The sequence below is a fragment of the Lampris incognitus genome, chromosome 7 (genome assembly GCF_029633865.1).
Source record: "Lampris incognitus isolate fLamInc1 chromosome 7, fLamInc1.hap2, whole genome shotgun sequence".
Lineage (NCBI taxonomy): Eukaryota > Metazoa > Chordata > Actinopteri > Lampriformes > Lampridae > Lampris > Lampris incognitus.
In genome coordinates, this window is record NC_079217.1 from 59,649,327 (window position 1) to 59,661,962 (window position 12,636).

Below are 12,636 nucleotides of genomic sequence, written 5' to 3' on the forward strand. Positions count from 1 at the left end.
TAGACCCCTGTTCTTTAAATAAAACAGGACGCCCACTCACACCTGATCGTCATCCCATTGATTGAAAACACCTGACTCTAATTTCACCTTCAAATTAACTGCTAATCCTAGAGGTTCACATACTTTTGCCACTCACAGATATGTAATAATTTTCCTCAACAAATAAATGACCAAGTATAATATTTTTGTCTCATTTGTTTAATTGTGTTCTCTTTATCTACTTTTAGGACTTGTGTGAAAATCTCATGATGTTTTAGGTCATATTTATGCAGAAATACTGAAAATTCTAAAGGGTTCACAAACTTCCAAGCACCACTGTAAGTAGCTGTCATTCCTGTTGTAAAACTTGGTGCGTGGTACTAAATACAATGGAAAGTGACTAAATGAACGGATGAAACCTTTCTTGCACTGGAGGGAATTTGTCTTGCACACACACGTCACACACACACTTTTCCAATACCTTGTATGGTACATGTGTGCAATGTCGCCGCTAACCCAAACGTGGCCCTTCTGTGAGCTCAGCAGGCCATGGACAGTGGGGCGGAACACAGCTCGGGGGTTGATTATCATCTTAAAGTTGCTGTGAGTCCACTGGTTGACGGGTTCGTGGTGCAGGTGTGCCAGGATGTTCACGCCGGGCACATCCTTCCAGGCGGGGCAGCAGCCATGCGGGAGATTGGGGGACAGCGAGGACGGGGGAGGAGGGAGGCTGGCGGTGACAGGAAAAACGCTGTTCTCGAACAAGTAACCGAAGTCGGAGCCAAGCTTTTGCTCCAGAAGAGGAAGCAGCTCCCCCCAGCTGGAAGAATAAAGATGTCATCCCAATCACCTGAAATACTCATTTAACTCGTGATATACCTGTTGTGTTTGTCTTTCTGACTGTCTCTCGATCCCCCCCCCACACACACACATGCATGCACACACACACACACACACACACACACATACATATACAGAAGACTACCTGTCCACCGTTTGTGGCAGTATGAGCTCATCCATATCGTGGAGGGCCAGGTATTTGGAGCGGTACATGTATCTGTAGACGCAGTCAGTCAGGGCAGGGATCTGACCATAGTAGTGCATCTGACCGGGGCTGTACTGAGGCTGCCAACCCCTAGACACATTCATCAGGCTGGACAAGTGCCATGGAATCACCTCCACAAGACCTGGTAGCATGTAACCACACAAAAAAACACAAAAAACAAAACAGAGAAACATCAGCAAAGCAAATAGTACTTTTCTTGGAGAGAATGTGTGGAATAACTGAAAGCATTGGAAAGGTGTTTACTACAGACATGTGAAAAGCCAATCCTGAGACCTAACATTACATTTTAATGGCAAAAACTCACAGCGAGAAGATTTTGTGTTGATTTCTATTACAGGCCATTCCATATGCAGAAATAACCAAGTAGCATACAAGTAAAACTTACTGGGTAATATGAGTAAAATAGGGTCTTTTCTATATCTCTGGTTTGTTTCCTTGTCATTATAATGTGATGTTAAATATAATCCACATCAAACACTGTATGGGATACATACACACATCACATTGTACCAAACAGTGTTGTGAATCCTTTGTATCACAGGGTAAATAGTAATTATGTGCTAAACTGGAATATAAGGTCAATGTTGGACATCCTGCTGAGTAACATAACCACAGTAAATATAATACTACATCTGTTTAAGTACATAAAACCCTGAACGTTGTTTCACATGTGCATACTTCAACACCGATTAGAAAGACCACTTAAGACAAAGGAGCAGCTGATCACGTGACTACATTCCCACTTCATATTTTTTGATTGTCAAAGGAGTTTCCATGAACCATTTGGTGCAAAAACTCAAACACAAAAACCACCTCAAGTGAGGGTTCAGAATGTTTGGCAATAGGACGTCCGGGCAGCGTGGCGGTCTGTTCTGTTGTCTGTCAACATGGGGATCGCCAGTTCGAACTGAAGCTGTGTTGCCTTGGTTGGGCGTCCCTACAGACACGAGCAGAAGCGAAACTTCCCAGCAAAGGGAAGTCAGACATTGGATGCACCAAACTACATTAGAAGTAAGCAGTTTGTTGTAATTTTCGTCGTTTTTTGCCTAACTTTTTTTCAGTTTTCACCTATTTTTTCTAGTGTGCCATGGTGTACAGAAAACACAGCCATGCTGTACTGTGTAACGTGCTCCGCATGTCTGACTTCCTGTGACGCGTCCATAGCGACAGCGATGCTGTGACATCACTCGGACTCTTCCCCATTGGCCGTGTCTGTGAGTGGGAAGCCGGATGTGGGAATGTGTCCTGCTCGCTACACTAGCGCCTCCTCTGGTCGGTCGGGGTGCCTGTTTGGGGGGGAGGGGGAACTGGGGGGAATAGCGTGATCCTCCCCTGCGCTACGTCCCCCTGGCGAAACTCCTCACTGTCAGGTGAAAAGAAGTGGCTGGTGACTCCACATGTATCGGAGGAGTCTGTGGTAGTCTGCAGCCCTCCCCGGATCAGCAGAGGGGGTGGAGCAGCAACCGGGACAGCTCGGAATATTAGGGTAATTGGCTGGATACAATTGGGGAGAAAAAGGGGAGGGGGTTTGTAATATTGAGGAAGTTTGATTGAATGTTGCCGGTTCCATCAAGCTTTTCCAGTGTGACACTCCACTTCTTCTTTCGTCTTGTTCCCTGTTTCTCAGGGGTCGCCACAGCGGAATTTGCAGTTTCCATCGGTACCCTGTGAGGGCACAGCACCAATGGTGGCTGTTGTTAACCCGGGCCTCGACTAATCCGGTATGGAGCCTCGGTATGGTCTTGTTAATCCGCATACTGATTTGGCAAATTTGTACGTCTGATGTCCTTCCTGACACAACCACTAAGCCTATGGACGGGGTCACAGGTAAAGCGCTGGACGCCATCCCAGTATTCATGGAGTTACGCCACGCCTTTCGCTACTAATGTGACACTCCACAATGCACATAATGATGTTTTGATGGAAAAACGGCTATTAATATCTATTTTACTTGTGTCATGTAGTTATTTCTGTGTAATTTAAAGGGTTACTGAGGATTTGATTACAGACGGGGACTAGAGACAGAGAGAGAGAGAGAGAGAGAGAGAGAGAGAGAGAGAATGTGTTTGTGTACAAACAAACCTATGGTGGTGCCAGGCCAACAGCCTCTCCCTGAATGTCAGTAAACCCAAGAAGCTTCAGCAATAAGGAACATTTATTTGTCATTAATTTGATGTACGCAAGGACATGTGTACTTATGTATATATGTACATATGTGGGCTGGGGAGAAACACAGCAGTGTAACACAAAGACAAAAACACACATCCAAAACCTACAAGAACACATATACCCAAACTAAAATTTTTTTTAAAAAAAAATACAAAAACATATATTCAACAAACAAAAAAAATCTACTGCCAAAAAAATTCCACTTTTCCAAGAGAGTGAACGCCAGCCAGGATGACTGTCAGAACTGCCGGTCTGCATGGGCTGGCAGTTAGCTTAGCCTGCCCCGCTTCCGCATCCTGTCAGACCGCCCTCGGTGTTTTCTCTTTGGGTGCAGCTCCGGGCAGGGCCGTGCTCCCTGGGTCCACCGGACGCAGAAGACCAGGCTCCCCCAGCCGATCCAATGTCAGCTCTCCCAGCCAGACACCCCCGACACACCTCCCTGCACTTCCCACGACGACACCAAAAACACATTCAACGCCTGGCGAGGCCACCACCAGACCGCCCTCGGTGTTATCGAGGTTAACTTAGCTTGTTGTGGATTTTAGAAAAACATGGCAAAAGACCTACACACCTCTCTGTATCAACAGGGTCCCAGTAGAAAGGGTGAGCAGCTTCAGGTACCTCAGTGTTCACGTTACTGAGGACCTAACATCGACACTTCATACAGACACGTTGATGAAAAGTGTCTGTATGAAGGCAGCGTCTTTATCACCCTAGGCAACTGAAGAAGTTCAGTGTCTCCAGATCCAGAGAACCTTTTATTCTGGTGCAGTTGAGAGCATCCTGGAAGGGTGCCTCACTGCCTGGTATGGGAAGTGCATCTCTCAAGACCATAAAGCCCTGCAGAGCGTGGTATGGTCTGCTGAGCATTCCTGGTCCGCACTCATCCCACTATAGGACTTGTACTTCAGGCGGTGGACCAGGACCAGGGTTAAAAGGGTAGTTATGGATCCCCATGATCTCAATAATTTTTCAGCTGCTGCAGCCAGCAAGATGCCTCCGCAGCCACAACGCCAACACAGAGAGCCTCATAAGGAGTTTCTTCCCAACGGCCATAAGGACACTAAACCCAAGTAAACAACAATTATATTTGTAATACTACTGCCAGTTTTACCTCTTTATTATGCCTCGGACACTTTACTCATCCAGTCTTTTTGCACACTTGTACTTACTTGTACATAGCATATATACCTACGTCTCATTATTGTATTCATTTCTCTTGTTGCACAGCGTTGTATTTGCCAAGAAATAATTTCACTGCTTATTGTACTTGTACATGACACATGTAATAAACCTTTCAATCTTAGAATCTGTACCTGTGTTTTGGTAGTAGTCCAATAGCACCTGTGTTTTAGAACTGCAGTTGGTCTTGTAGACGACTACTCGAGTGACACCCAGGAGTCGAAGCATCTCGATGCTCTGGACCAGCTGAAAGGTCCACATGACAGGGTTATCACACTCCCATTCACATGACATACCTCACATACAGTGTCACACAAGGCCAGTGTCTGATGTCTTGATGCAAGCTCAATAATCCAGGTAAGAAAATCCCTGAAAGTTGAATCAGTTCATCATCAAACGCCCAGTTAGAATAACCACACACACCCAGGGCCACATTGAAAAGGGCTTGGTTAAGGGTGGTTATCCTAACTGGACGTTTGTCAAAGCCAGGAAGACGGCCAAACAGTGTTCCAGCCTATTGAAGAGAGGAGATGGTCAACAGCTGCCCAAGCATAAACAAGTGGTGTATTTGTATGTGGCGGGAGTGTCGGGACAGTTGAGATGCATATTTTCTGAGCACTGCGTCTCGGTTGCGTTCAAATCCAAAACACGCTGCACCAGAAGTTGGTCCACCCCAAGGATCATGTCCCTCGGCACAAACAGAGCAATATAGTGTACCCTGTTAAGTACCAGGAGGATTGCCGTGACTTGAACATTGCGGAAACTGAACAGACGCTGGCCAAGAGGATGACACATCACAGGAGAGCTAACATGTCAGACCAGGACTCCACAGTCTATACCCACCTACACCATCTACAGACCAGTGGCCCACTCCTTCAAGGATGAGGATGGGCACACCCTTGATAAGGAAGAACGCTGGTTTGAACGGGAAGTCAGAGGCTAGAGGGAACGACCATCCCTGAACCGGGGGGGGGGGGTGAGAGTACATCTGTAGCCTTCTTACAATGCTGTGATTCCCAAATCCTCTGAATATTACACATGGTCATTTTAACTCTAGTTAATGGTCACGGCAATTTGCATATGAAACCGATCACTGGTTTCGGTTGTGACACAACTGTATTGTTTATAAGGGTGGGGATACCTGCAGCCAGTTGAGACTGATGAAGTCCCTTACATGAGTGACGAAAAGGTCTCTCCCACTAAACGTTGTGTCCAGATGAACTGATTCAACAGTCTGGGCCAGTGTCTGAATTCATAATTGTGATAATCACTGGCCAAAGTCTCGATGTCCTGACTGTGACTTGTAAAAGTTCTCTATTTAACCTTTTGAAATGCAGTATGCAGCTTATTATTTCTGTGGAGGGGGAAGGATTATGTGTTTGGTTGTGTTTGTGTGTGTGTGTGTGTGTGTGTGTCCATGGCTAATCTCACAGACTGCTATATCTATCAACCTAAAAAAATGTTGTGCCCAGTTATGAGTGTGTGATGAAGGACCTCTCGTGGGTGCAATAATTTAAATCCTTCGAAAAAATGATTGCTCTCACTATCGCCCTTCCGTTTCTCCATTCTCTCTCTAGCTCACTTGTCCAACCCTGCTCTGCATCGCTGACCGATCTCAGTCAACCATGCGCATGCACGACTTGCATCTACGTTTGAGTCAAAAGATCAGGCAGTGATAGTGTCAACACCAAAACATTATGTATCCGGGTGGGAGTCTTGAAAGTACATGTAGGGTATGCAACTATTCTGAGTATAGTCGTATATGATTGGGTTAGTATCAGGCAAGCCTCCTCCATTGTAGCCAATCAGAGTGAGGCTCTCTAACACAACGGGGGAAGGAAAAAAAAGAAGAAGAGAGGCACGGTGTGCGAGAGCTTTGCGGCTGTGTGTGTGTCACTGAACATTTTTTTTTCCTAATAGACAAATACGAAATCCAAAGAGAGACAGACACGTACTGTACGTGGAGTGAGTGTGTTACCGTCTACAAGAATCATTTGGGACGAATTCGTGTTTCCTGGGGTGCGTCGGAGAAGGTGTCCTGCTTGGAGGCTGCGAGTGACCACCAGCTAGCATGAATTCCCCCGACTAGCAATGGAGTGTTTGAAATGGTCATGGACTGAAGATGTGGAAGTGAGTGCTTCATCGGTGCCGTGAGTTTCAGGGGAACATTTGCCATTGTTGTAGTGTGCATGAGGCACGAAGAGGATTCTAGACAGACATTATTAGACAATAGTGTTTAGTGATTGGACTCTCTCCAGCACTAGCTTAGTACCGCACTGGATAAGCCTATAGTACTAACGTTAGTCTATTAGTCAGTGAAGCTAGCTAGCTCACTGGTCGTAGCGGCTCGTTAGTTCTCAATACTGGGACTGCACGCGTTCAGATGAACTGTTGGATGCTGAGAAGAGGACTCGGAGGACAGTCGCGTTTTTTTAGTTTTGTGACGGAAGACTGTTTGCCTGAGTGAAAGTTATTTCAAGAGCAGTGTGAACATTGAACGCATTGCATTGCTGTTGGCGCCATCTAACGTCTACAGCGAGTCACGTAGACTACACGCACGTCACGTGGTTTGCCCTGCCGTACAGGCGTCTCTCTAGCGGCTCATCTCATGTGCCCAGGATTCATCAGACTGGTATTTGTGTCAATTTCGTTATTACTCATTACTAGACTGTGTTAAAAAAACGAACTGAACTATTTATGTTTGAACATTCATTGGCTTTGATACTCAACATTGAGAGAGTTTCTCATTTGAGCTAGTGTTGACATGTTGTATACCAAGAGATACTGTGCACACAAAGAAAGTCACACTCTATGTTTGGTTTTTTTTTGCATTTTTTTTTTGTGCTATTGTCAACGTATAGTATTACATTCAATTAATACTAAACTGTTGTTGCCTATTGATTCATCTTTACTGTGTTTGGAGTTCAGGGCTTATTACAATACTTGCCTGAGGGTTTATAAGTATTTTGGAGTTGTGTACTTACCTTGGAGTAGGGGCATCTCAACTGTCTTGTTAGTTCTGGGGAGGGAGGGTTATGCTGAGTTGGACCCATAGCACAGCATACACTCTATACGTCAGCGGCCGCCGTGTCAAATACCTTAGCATGAAGCCCACCCCACGATATCTTATAGGGTGTAACGTACTAACCACTCTGTTCAGCAGGATAGTCATCCACATACTTACCCATGTAGGTACTGAGACTAATTGCATTGGGAATGGGGACCCAGATCCCTTCATTAACCTAATCTTTCAAGGTAAATAAGTACTATTACTACCCCTACAAGGCGTGGCTTATTATGCCCGCTACATAAACAAGAAGTCGATCGTATTTTGCAAGCCAGCAAAATCATTCACTGCTGATCTCAGCACGAGAACTGGAGGAACTCTGGATGAACCAAAAATGATTCACCTGATTCATCTCATTCGTGCAGATCTCCACCAGTCGCTGCCCATCTTTCGGCGAAGCTTGAAAATTCACCTCTTCAAGAACTACTACCCTGTTACTTGCTCATAGCACTTATTGTATTCACTCGGTAAAAAAGTTAAAAAAACTCTTTCTCGCGCTTTAACTTGAGCACTGGTTTTGCTCTTAGATGCTTGTTTAGAGAGGAGATGTACTTATGACCTCTGATGACGAGTAGTTCTCCTGATTTCCTACGTTAAATGCACTTATTGTAAGTCGCTTTGGATAAAAGTGTCGGCTAAATGACTGTAATGTAATGTGATTCGTACACCTGGTGGAGATCTGCACTCTATTGAGTGTACTCCTCTAGTTAGTGTCTTTATTATCATATCAATAGTTTTTATTGTGTTATTGTGTCCAGTTCCTGGTTTGAGCTGTCTTCTCCAATGCACAGAACTATGGTAAATGTTAGAAACAAAACAACAAAATCTAGATAAGATACTACAAGATAAGATACTACATATCAAAGCAAAACAGGACACACAGGACAATCAAAAGAGGGAACACTACAGAACAGAAGATAAAAATCAAAGAACAGAAGAGAGTAGATGAATTAATGAAATAACAGAAGTAAGCTGATGGTAGTCTACCTGCAGTGTGTTGGTGAAGTCAAACATGGTTGAGAAGCAAACGGTGAAGTTGTGAGGGAAGGATTCACTCTTCATCTCCTGGTTTAACACCTCCAGGAAGACCAGCGGCTCTCCCCCATCTTTCTCTAAGAGGCCACAGAGAAGACCCAGAGTTGACCGACCAATTTCAACAATATTGACATTCAGGTTGGTGCAATGCACATATTTCTTTCTGTTCACTAATTGTACATGTGATGTGAGAGCTAAGTATCAAAGTAGAAAACTATGATGGTAATAAAGTGGTCCAGCCATGTCATTATATTGCAAGGCAAGATGGCTGCAAAGTTGTAGCTGCAAGGTGGCGGATGAATCACGCACTAAAATCCCCGTCACGCTTTCTCCATCTGAAAAAAATTATGTCTCCCCAAATAAAATCTGTTTCTAACACAGCTAAAGCCACCAACTGATTTTTGTTCTACGAGTCGAATACTGTCTTATGGAGGCACTCGTGAATTTTGAAGCAGTAATTTCATCATGAGCAATGTTGATTCCTAATATTATTGCTTCCTAATATTGTTGACTCCATCCCTGTGTCAAATAAATCTGAGATGCTTAATCGTTTTAACAAATATTTTATAGCCTCCTCTTTGGCACATTATCTGATGGCATACCATCCATACACCCCCCCCCCCCCCCCGCGCCAGTCATGCCTCTAATACTCACACTTTCTCCTTCACCCCCTTTTCTGTTAAGGAGGTTTGTAAGGCCTTAAAAGGACCTTGACCCTAGAAAGTCGGCAGGCCCCGACAGTCTCCCCCCTTACTTTTTATGCCTGGCTTGTAGTATCCTGACTACATGAAATAAGCACACACACAGGATTTGTTTACTTATATATTGATGAAAACGTAGAGAGCACTACACAGCACAGCCATCTCAGCAGGCATTCATTACATAACAGAACTACATCCGGGGGAAGGTCCTAGGTAGTAATGGGTAAACCAATTTACTGCTACTGCCACCTAGTGGACATACAGGTAAGTGGATCTGGTTTATTACACAAGTTACTACACTCCCCCACCGTTAGGCTAACAAAAAGTTTCTGCACAGGGATCAACAATACTAATAACGAGAAACACAGTAGGCATGTGCCAAACGGGACCTCCAACTAGTGTAATGTGATTCAAAATGACTCATTCTAGTCAACATTTAACAGGCACTTTCGAGTAAACAATTGTTTGTTTGTTTTTTGCTTTTTGTTTTTTTCTAACATGTTTTCAATACTACCTAGGAAGTTCAGGGTGAACTACCTGACTCCCGTGAGATCAAGGCACATTCTTGCCTTTCCTGGAACATGATCTCACCACTACCTATCATAGTCTTTCAGATAAGTTGGGGAACGCTTCTGCCGGGTGGACTGACAAACCTCCTGTGGCGGTGGTGCGACAGGTAAGACCACTCTTTCAGGGATCACCCTCTCTGGCCCCCGGGGTTCAACCGCAGGCTTCTGTTCGACCCCCAGGTTCTCTGATAGTCTCACAGGAGCTACTTCTGAACTGCATTCCAGCTCCTCTGGAGGTTCCATAGGTTGGTCTGGAGATTGGCAGGACTACAGGTGACGTGCTCGCACCTGGTCAATGTGTCTCCTCATCCTCTGTCCACTGCCAAGAATCACCGTATAGGAAACAGGACCAGAAGACGACTCAACTGCAGCTGGAATTCATTTTGGTCCTAAGCCGTAATTCCTTGTGTATACAGCATCCCCGGGTGCAAATCTTCTCAGCTTGGCCGTTTTGTCATGATATTCTTTCTGTTTCAGCTGTTTCTGTTGAATTTTCAACTTTAGGTCAGGTTTCAGTAGGTCAAACGCAGATCTCAGTCATCTGGACATCAACATTTCTGCAGGCGACAACCCTGTCGTCGCCTGAGGGGTGATGCGGTAGCTGAACAAGAACCTGGAAACTGGCCTCGATGCTATCTCCTCTCATTTTTTTCATCCCTTCTTTAAAGGTCTGCACCGCCCGCTCCGCTAAACCGTTAGAGGAGGAGTAGAACGGCACTGAGGTGACATGCTGAATCCCGTTCTGTGACATAAAATGGCTGAATTCCGCACTTGTGAAGCAACTGCCGTTGTCAGACACCAACATCTGTGGCAATCCATGGACTGCGAAGCACTGCCGTAGCTTTTCAATTGTTGCATGTGTTGTAGAGGCATTCAGCGGATAAACCTCTAGCCACTTCGAATGTGCGTCAATTATTACCAAGAACATCTTGCCCAAGAATGGCCCTGCGTAGTCCACATGAATGCGAGACCATGGCAGCTCGGGCCATTCCCAGGGGTGCAGTGGTGCATTAGGTGGCGATTTTCTATTTTGCTGGCATTCCACGCATATGCTGGCCTCCTTTCTGATATCCTCGTCCATCCGCGGCCACCAAATGTAAGACCTTGCTAAACCTTTCATACGAGACATGCCCGGATGTGACTGATGGAGCATCTTCAACAGAGCAGACCACCCCTGCGGAGGAATCACTGTTCTGGCTCCCCACAGGACACACCCATCTCGCGTACTCAACTTCAGACGGTGGGTGTGATATGGCATGAGTTGGGGATCCTTCACCTCTGGCCAGCCATTCAAGACATAGCTGTGCACCAGGGACAGTGTGGCATCCCTCGCCATCCACTTCCTGACTTGTGACATGTTCACCGGTACATCATCCATATGATCCATCATCAGCACTTGATCCTGTAGACCGTGATCCTCAACCAGCTCTGGAACCGGGAGTCAACTGAGAGCATCGTCGTTACTATGATACTTGCCCGGCTTGTAGATTATCTGATACATGTATACTCGAAGTAGAACTGCCCATCTCTGAATTCTTGGGGAAACCATCTGGGGGACAGGTTTCATCTCATGGACTAAGGATAGTAAGGGCTTATGGTCAGTGGCGATCGTGAATCTACGACCATAGAGATATTTATGAAATCTCCGTATTCCAAAGATCACGGCCAGGCCCTCTTTATCTAGCTGAGAGTACCTTTCTCAGAAGGAGTGAGTGTCCTTGACATAAACCCTAGTGGTTTTTCTGTGCCATCGGGCATCTTGTGCGAAAGCATTGCTCCCACCCCATACGATGAGACGTCACATGCTAGGATCAATTCTCTGTCCACAGAGTAATGGACTAGCACGCTTGCTGATTGGAGAAGCTCTTTTGACTTTTGGAAAGCTTCATCTCACTTTGTAGTCCTTGCCCATTTTTCATCTTTCCAGAGGAGCTGGTGCATCGGCGCAAGCAGCGTGGAGAGGTTGGGAAGGAAACGGTTATAGTAGTTAAGTAAACCAAGATATGCCTTGAGCTCTGTGACACTGGACAGGGACGGAGCTTCCACAGTGGCTTTAACCTTCGACTTCATGGGATGCAAACCCTGCGCGTCTACTTTATGTCCCAGATAGTACACCTCATTTTCCAGCAGTTGGCACTTGCTTCGTTTTAGCTGTAACCCAGCCTCCTCCAGCCACCTAAGCACTTCATTCAGGTTTCGCAGATGTTCTTCCTTGCTAGCCCCAGTGACGAGAATGTCGTCTAAGTATACTGCAACCATGGGTATGCCCTGTAGAAGACCCTCCATAGTTCTCTGAAACACGGCCAGCGCTGACGATACCCCAAAGGGTAGGCGGTTGTAAGTAAAAAGGCCTTTGTGAGTATTCACCGTGAGGTACTTTTTAGACTCATCATCCGTGAGAATTTGAGCACATGCATGGCTCACGTCTAATTTAGAAAATTGCTGCCCCCCCGACAAGGCCACAAACAAATTGTCAATTCTCGGAATAGGATACTGCTCTAGCGGAAAGACACGATTGCCAGTTAGTTTGTAGTCTCCACAGAGTCTAATTGAGCCATCCGGTTTCAAAACTGGAACCACGGGACACGCCCACTGTGAGTATGACTGGCGTAATGATCTGCTCTTTTAACAGTCTGTTGATCTCTGCTTCCACTTTAGGGCGCATTGCGAATGGAACAGATCGTGGGTGGAAGAATCTGGGCGTGGTGTCAGGTGCAACATGGATTGTGGCCTGAACCCCCTATAAGGTCCCAAGCTCATCTTTAAAAAACATCCTCGTGCTTTGCAAGCACCTGTTGCAATGTCAGCTCTTCTACTTTCATATGCTTAATTTCTCCCCAATTAAGGTTTATTTGCTCCAGCCAACCT

At 45.6% G+C, this 12,636-nt stretch overlaps 1 protein-coding gene and 1 pseudogene across 1 annotated transcript; both read right to left on the bottom strand.

Moving 5' to 3' along the window:
- Positions 1-960: 960 nt before the first annotated feature.
- On the bottom strand, positions 961-10,011 carry LOC130115293 (glycosyltransferase family 92 protein F13G3.3-like). The gene is made up of 4 exons (XM_056282902.1): positions 9,853-10,011; positions 8,451-8,573; positions 4,531-4,642; positions 961-1,166 (listed from the first exon to the last, which is right to left on the bottom strand). The coding sequence occupies exons 1-4, from the start codon at positions 10,009-10,011 to the stop codon at positions 961-963; spliced, it is 600 nt and encodes a 199-aa protein (XP_056138877.1).
- A 294-nt stretch (positions 10,012-10,305) lies between these two features.
- LOC130115294 (uncharacterized protein K02A2.6-like) lies at positions 10,306-11,125 on the bottom strand (annotated as a pseudogene).
- Positions 11,126-12,636: the final 1,511 nt, after the last annotated feature.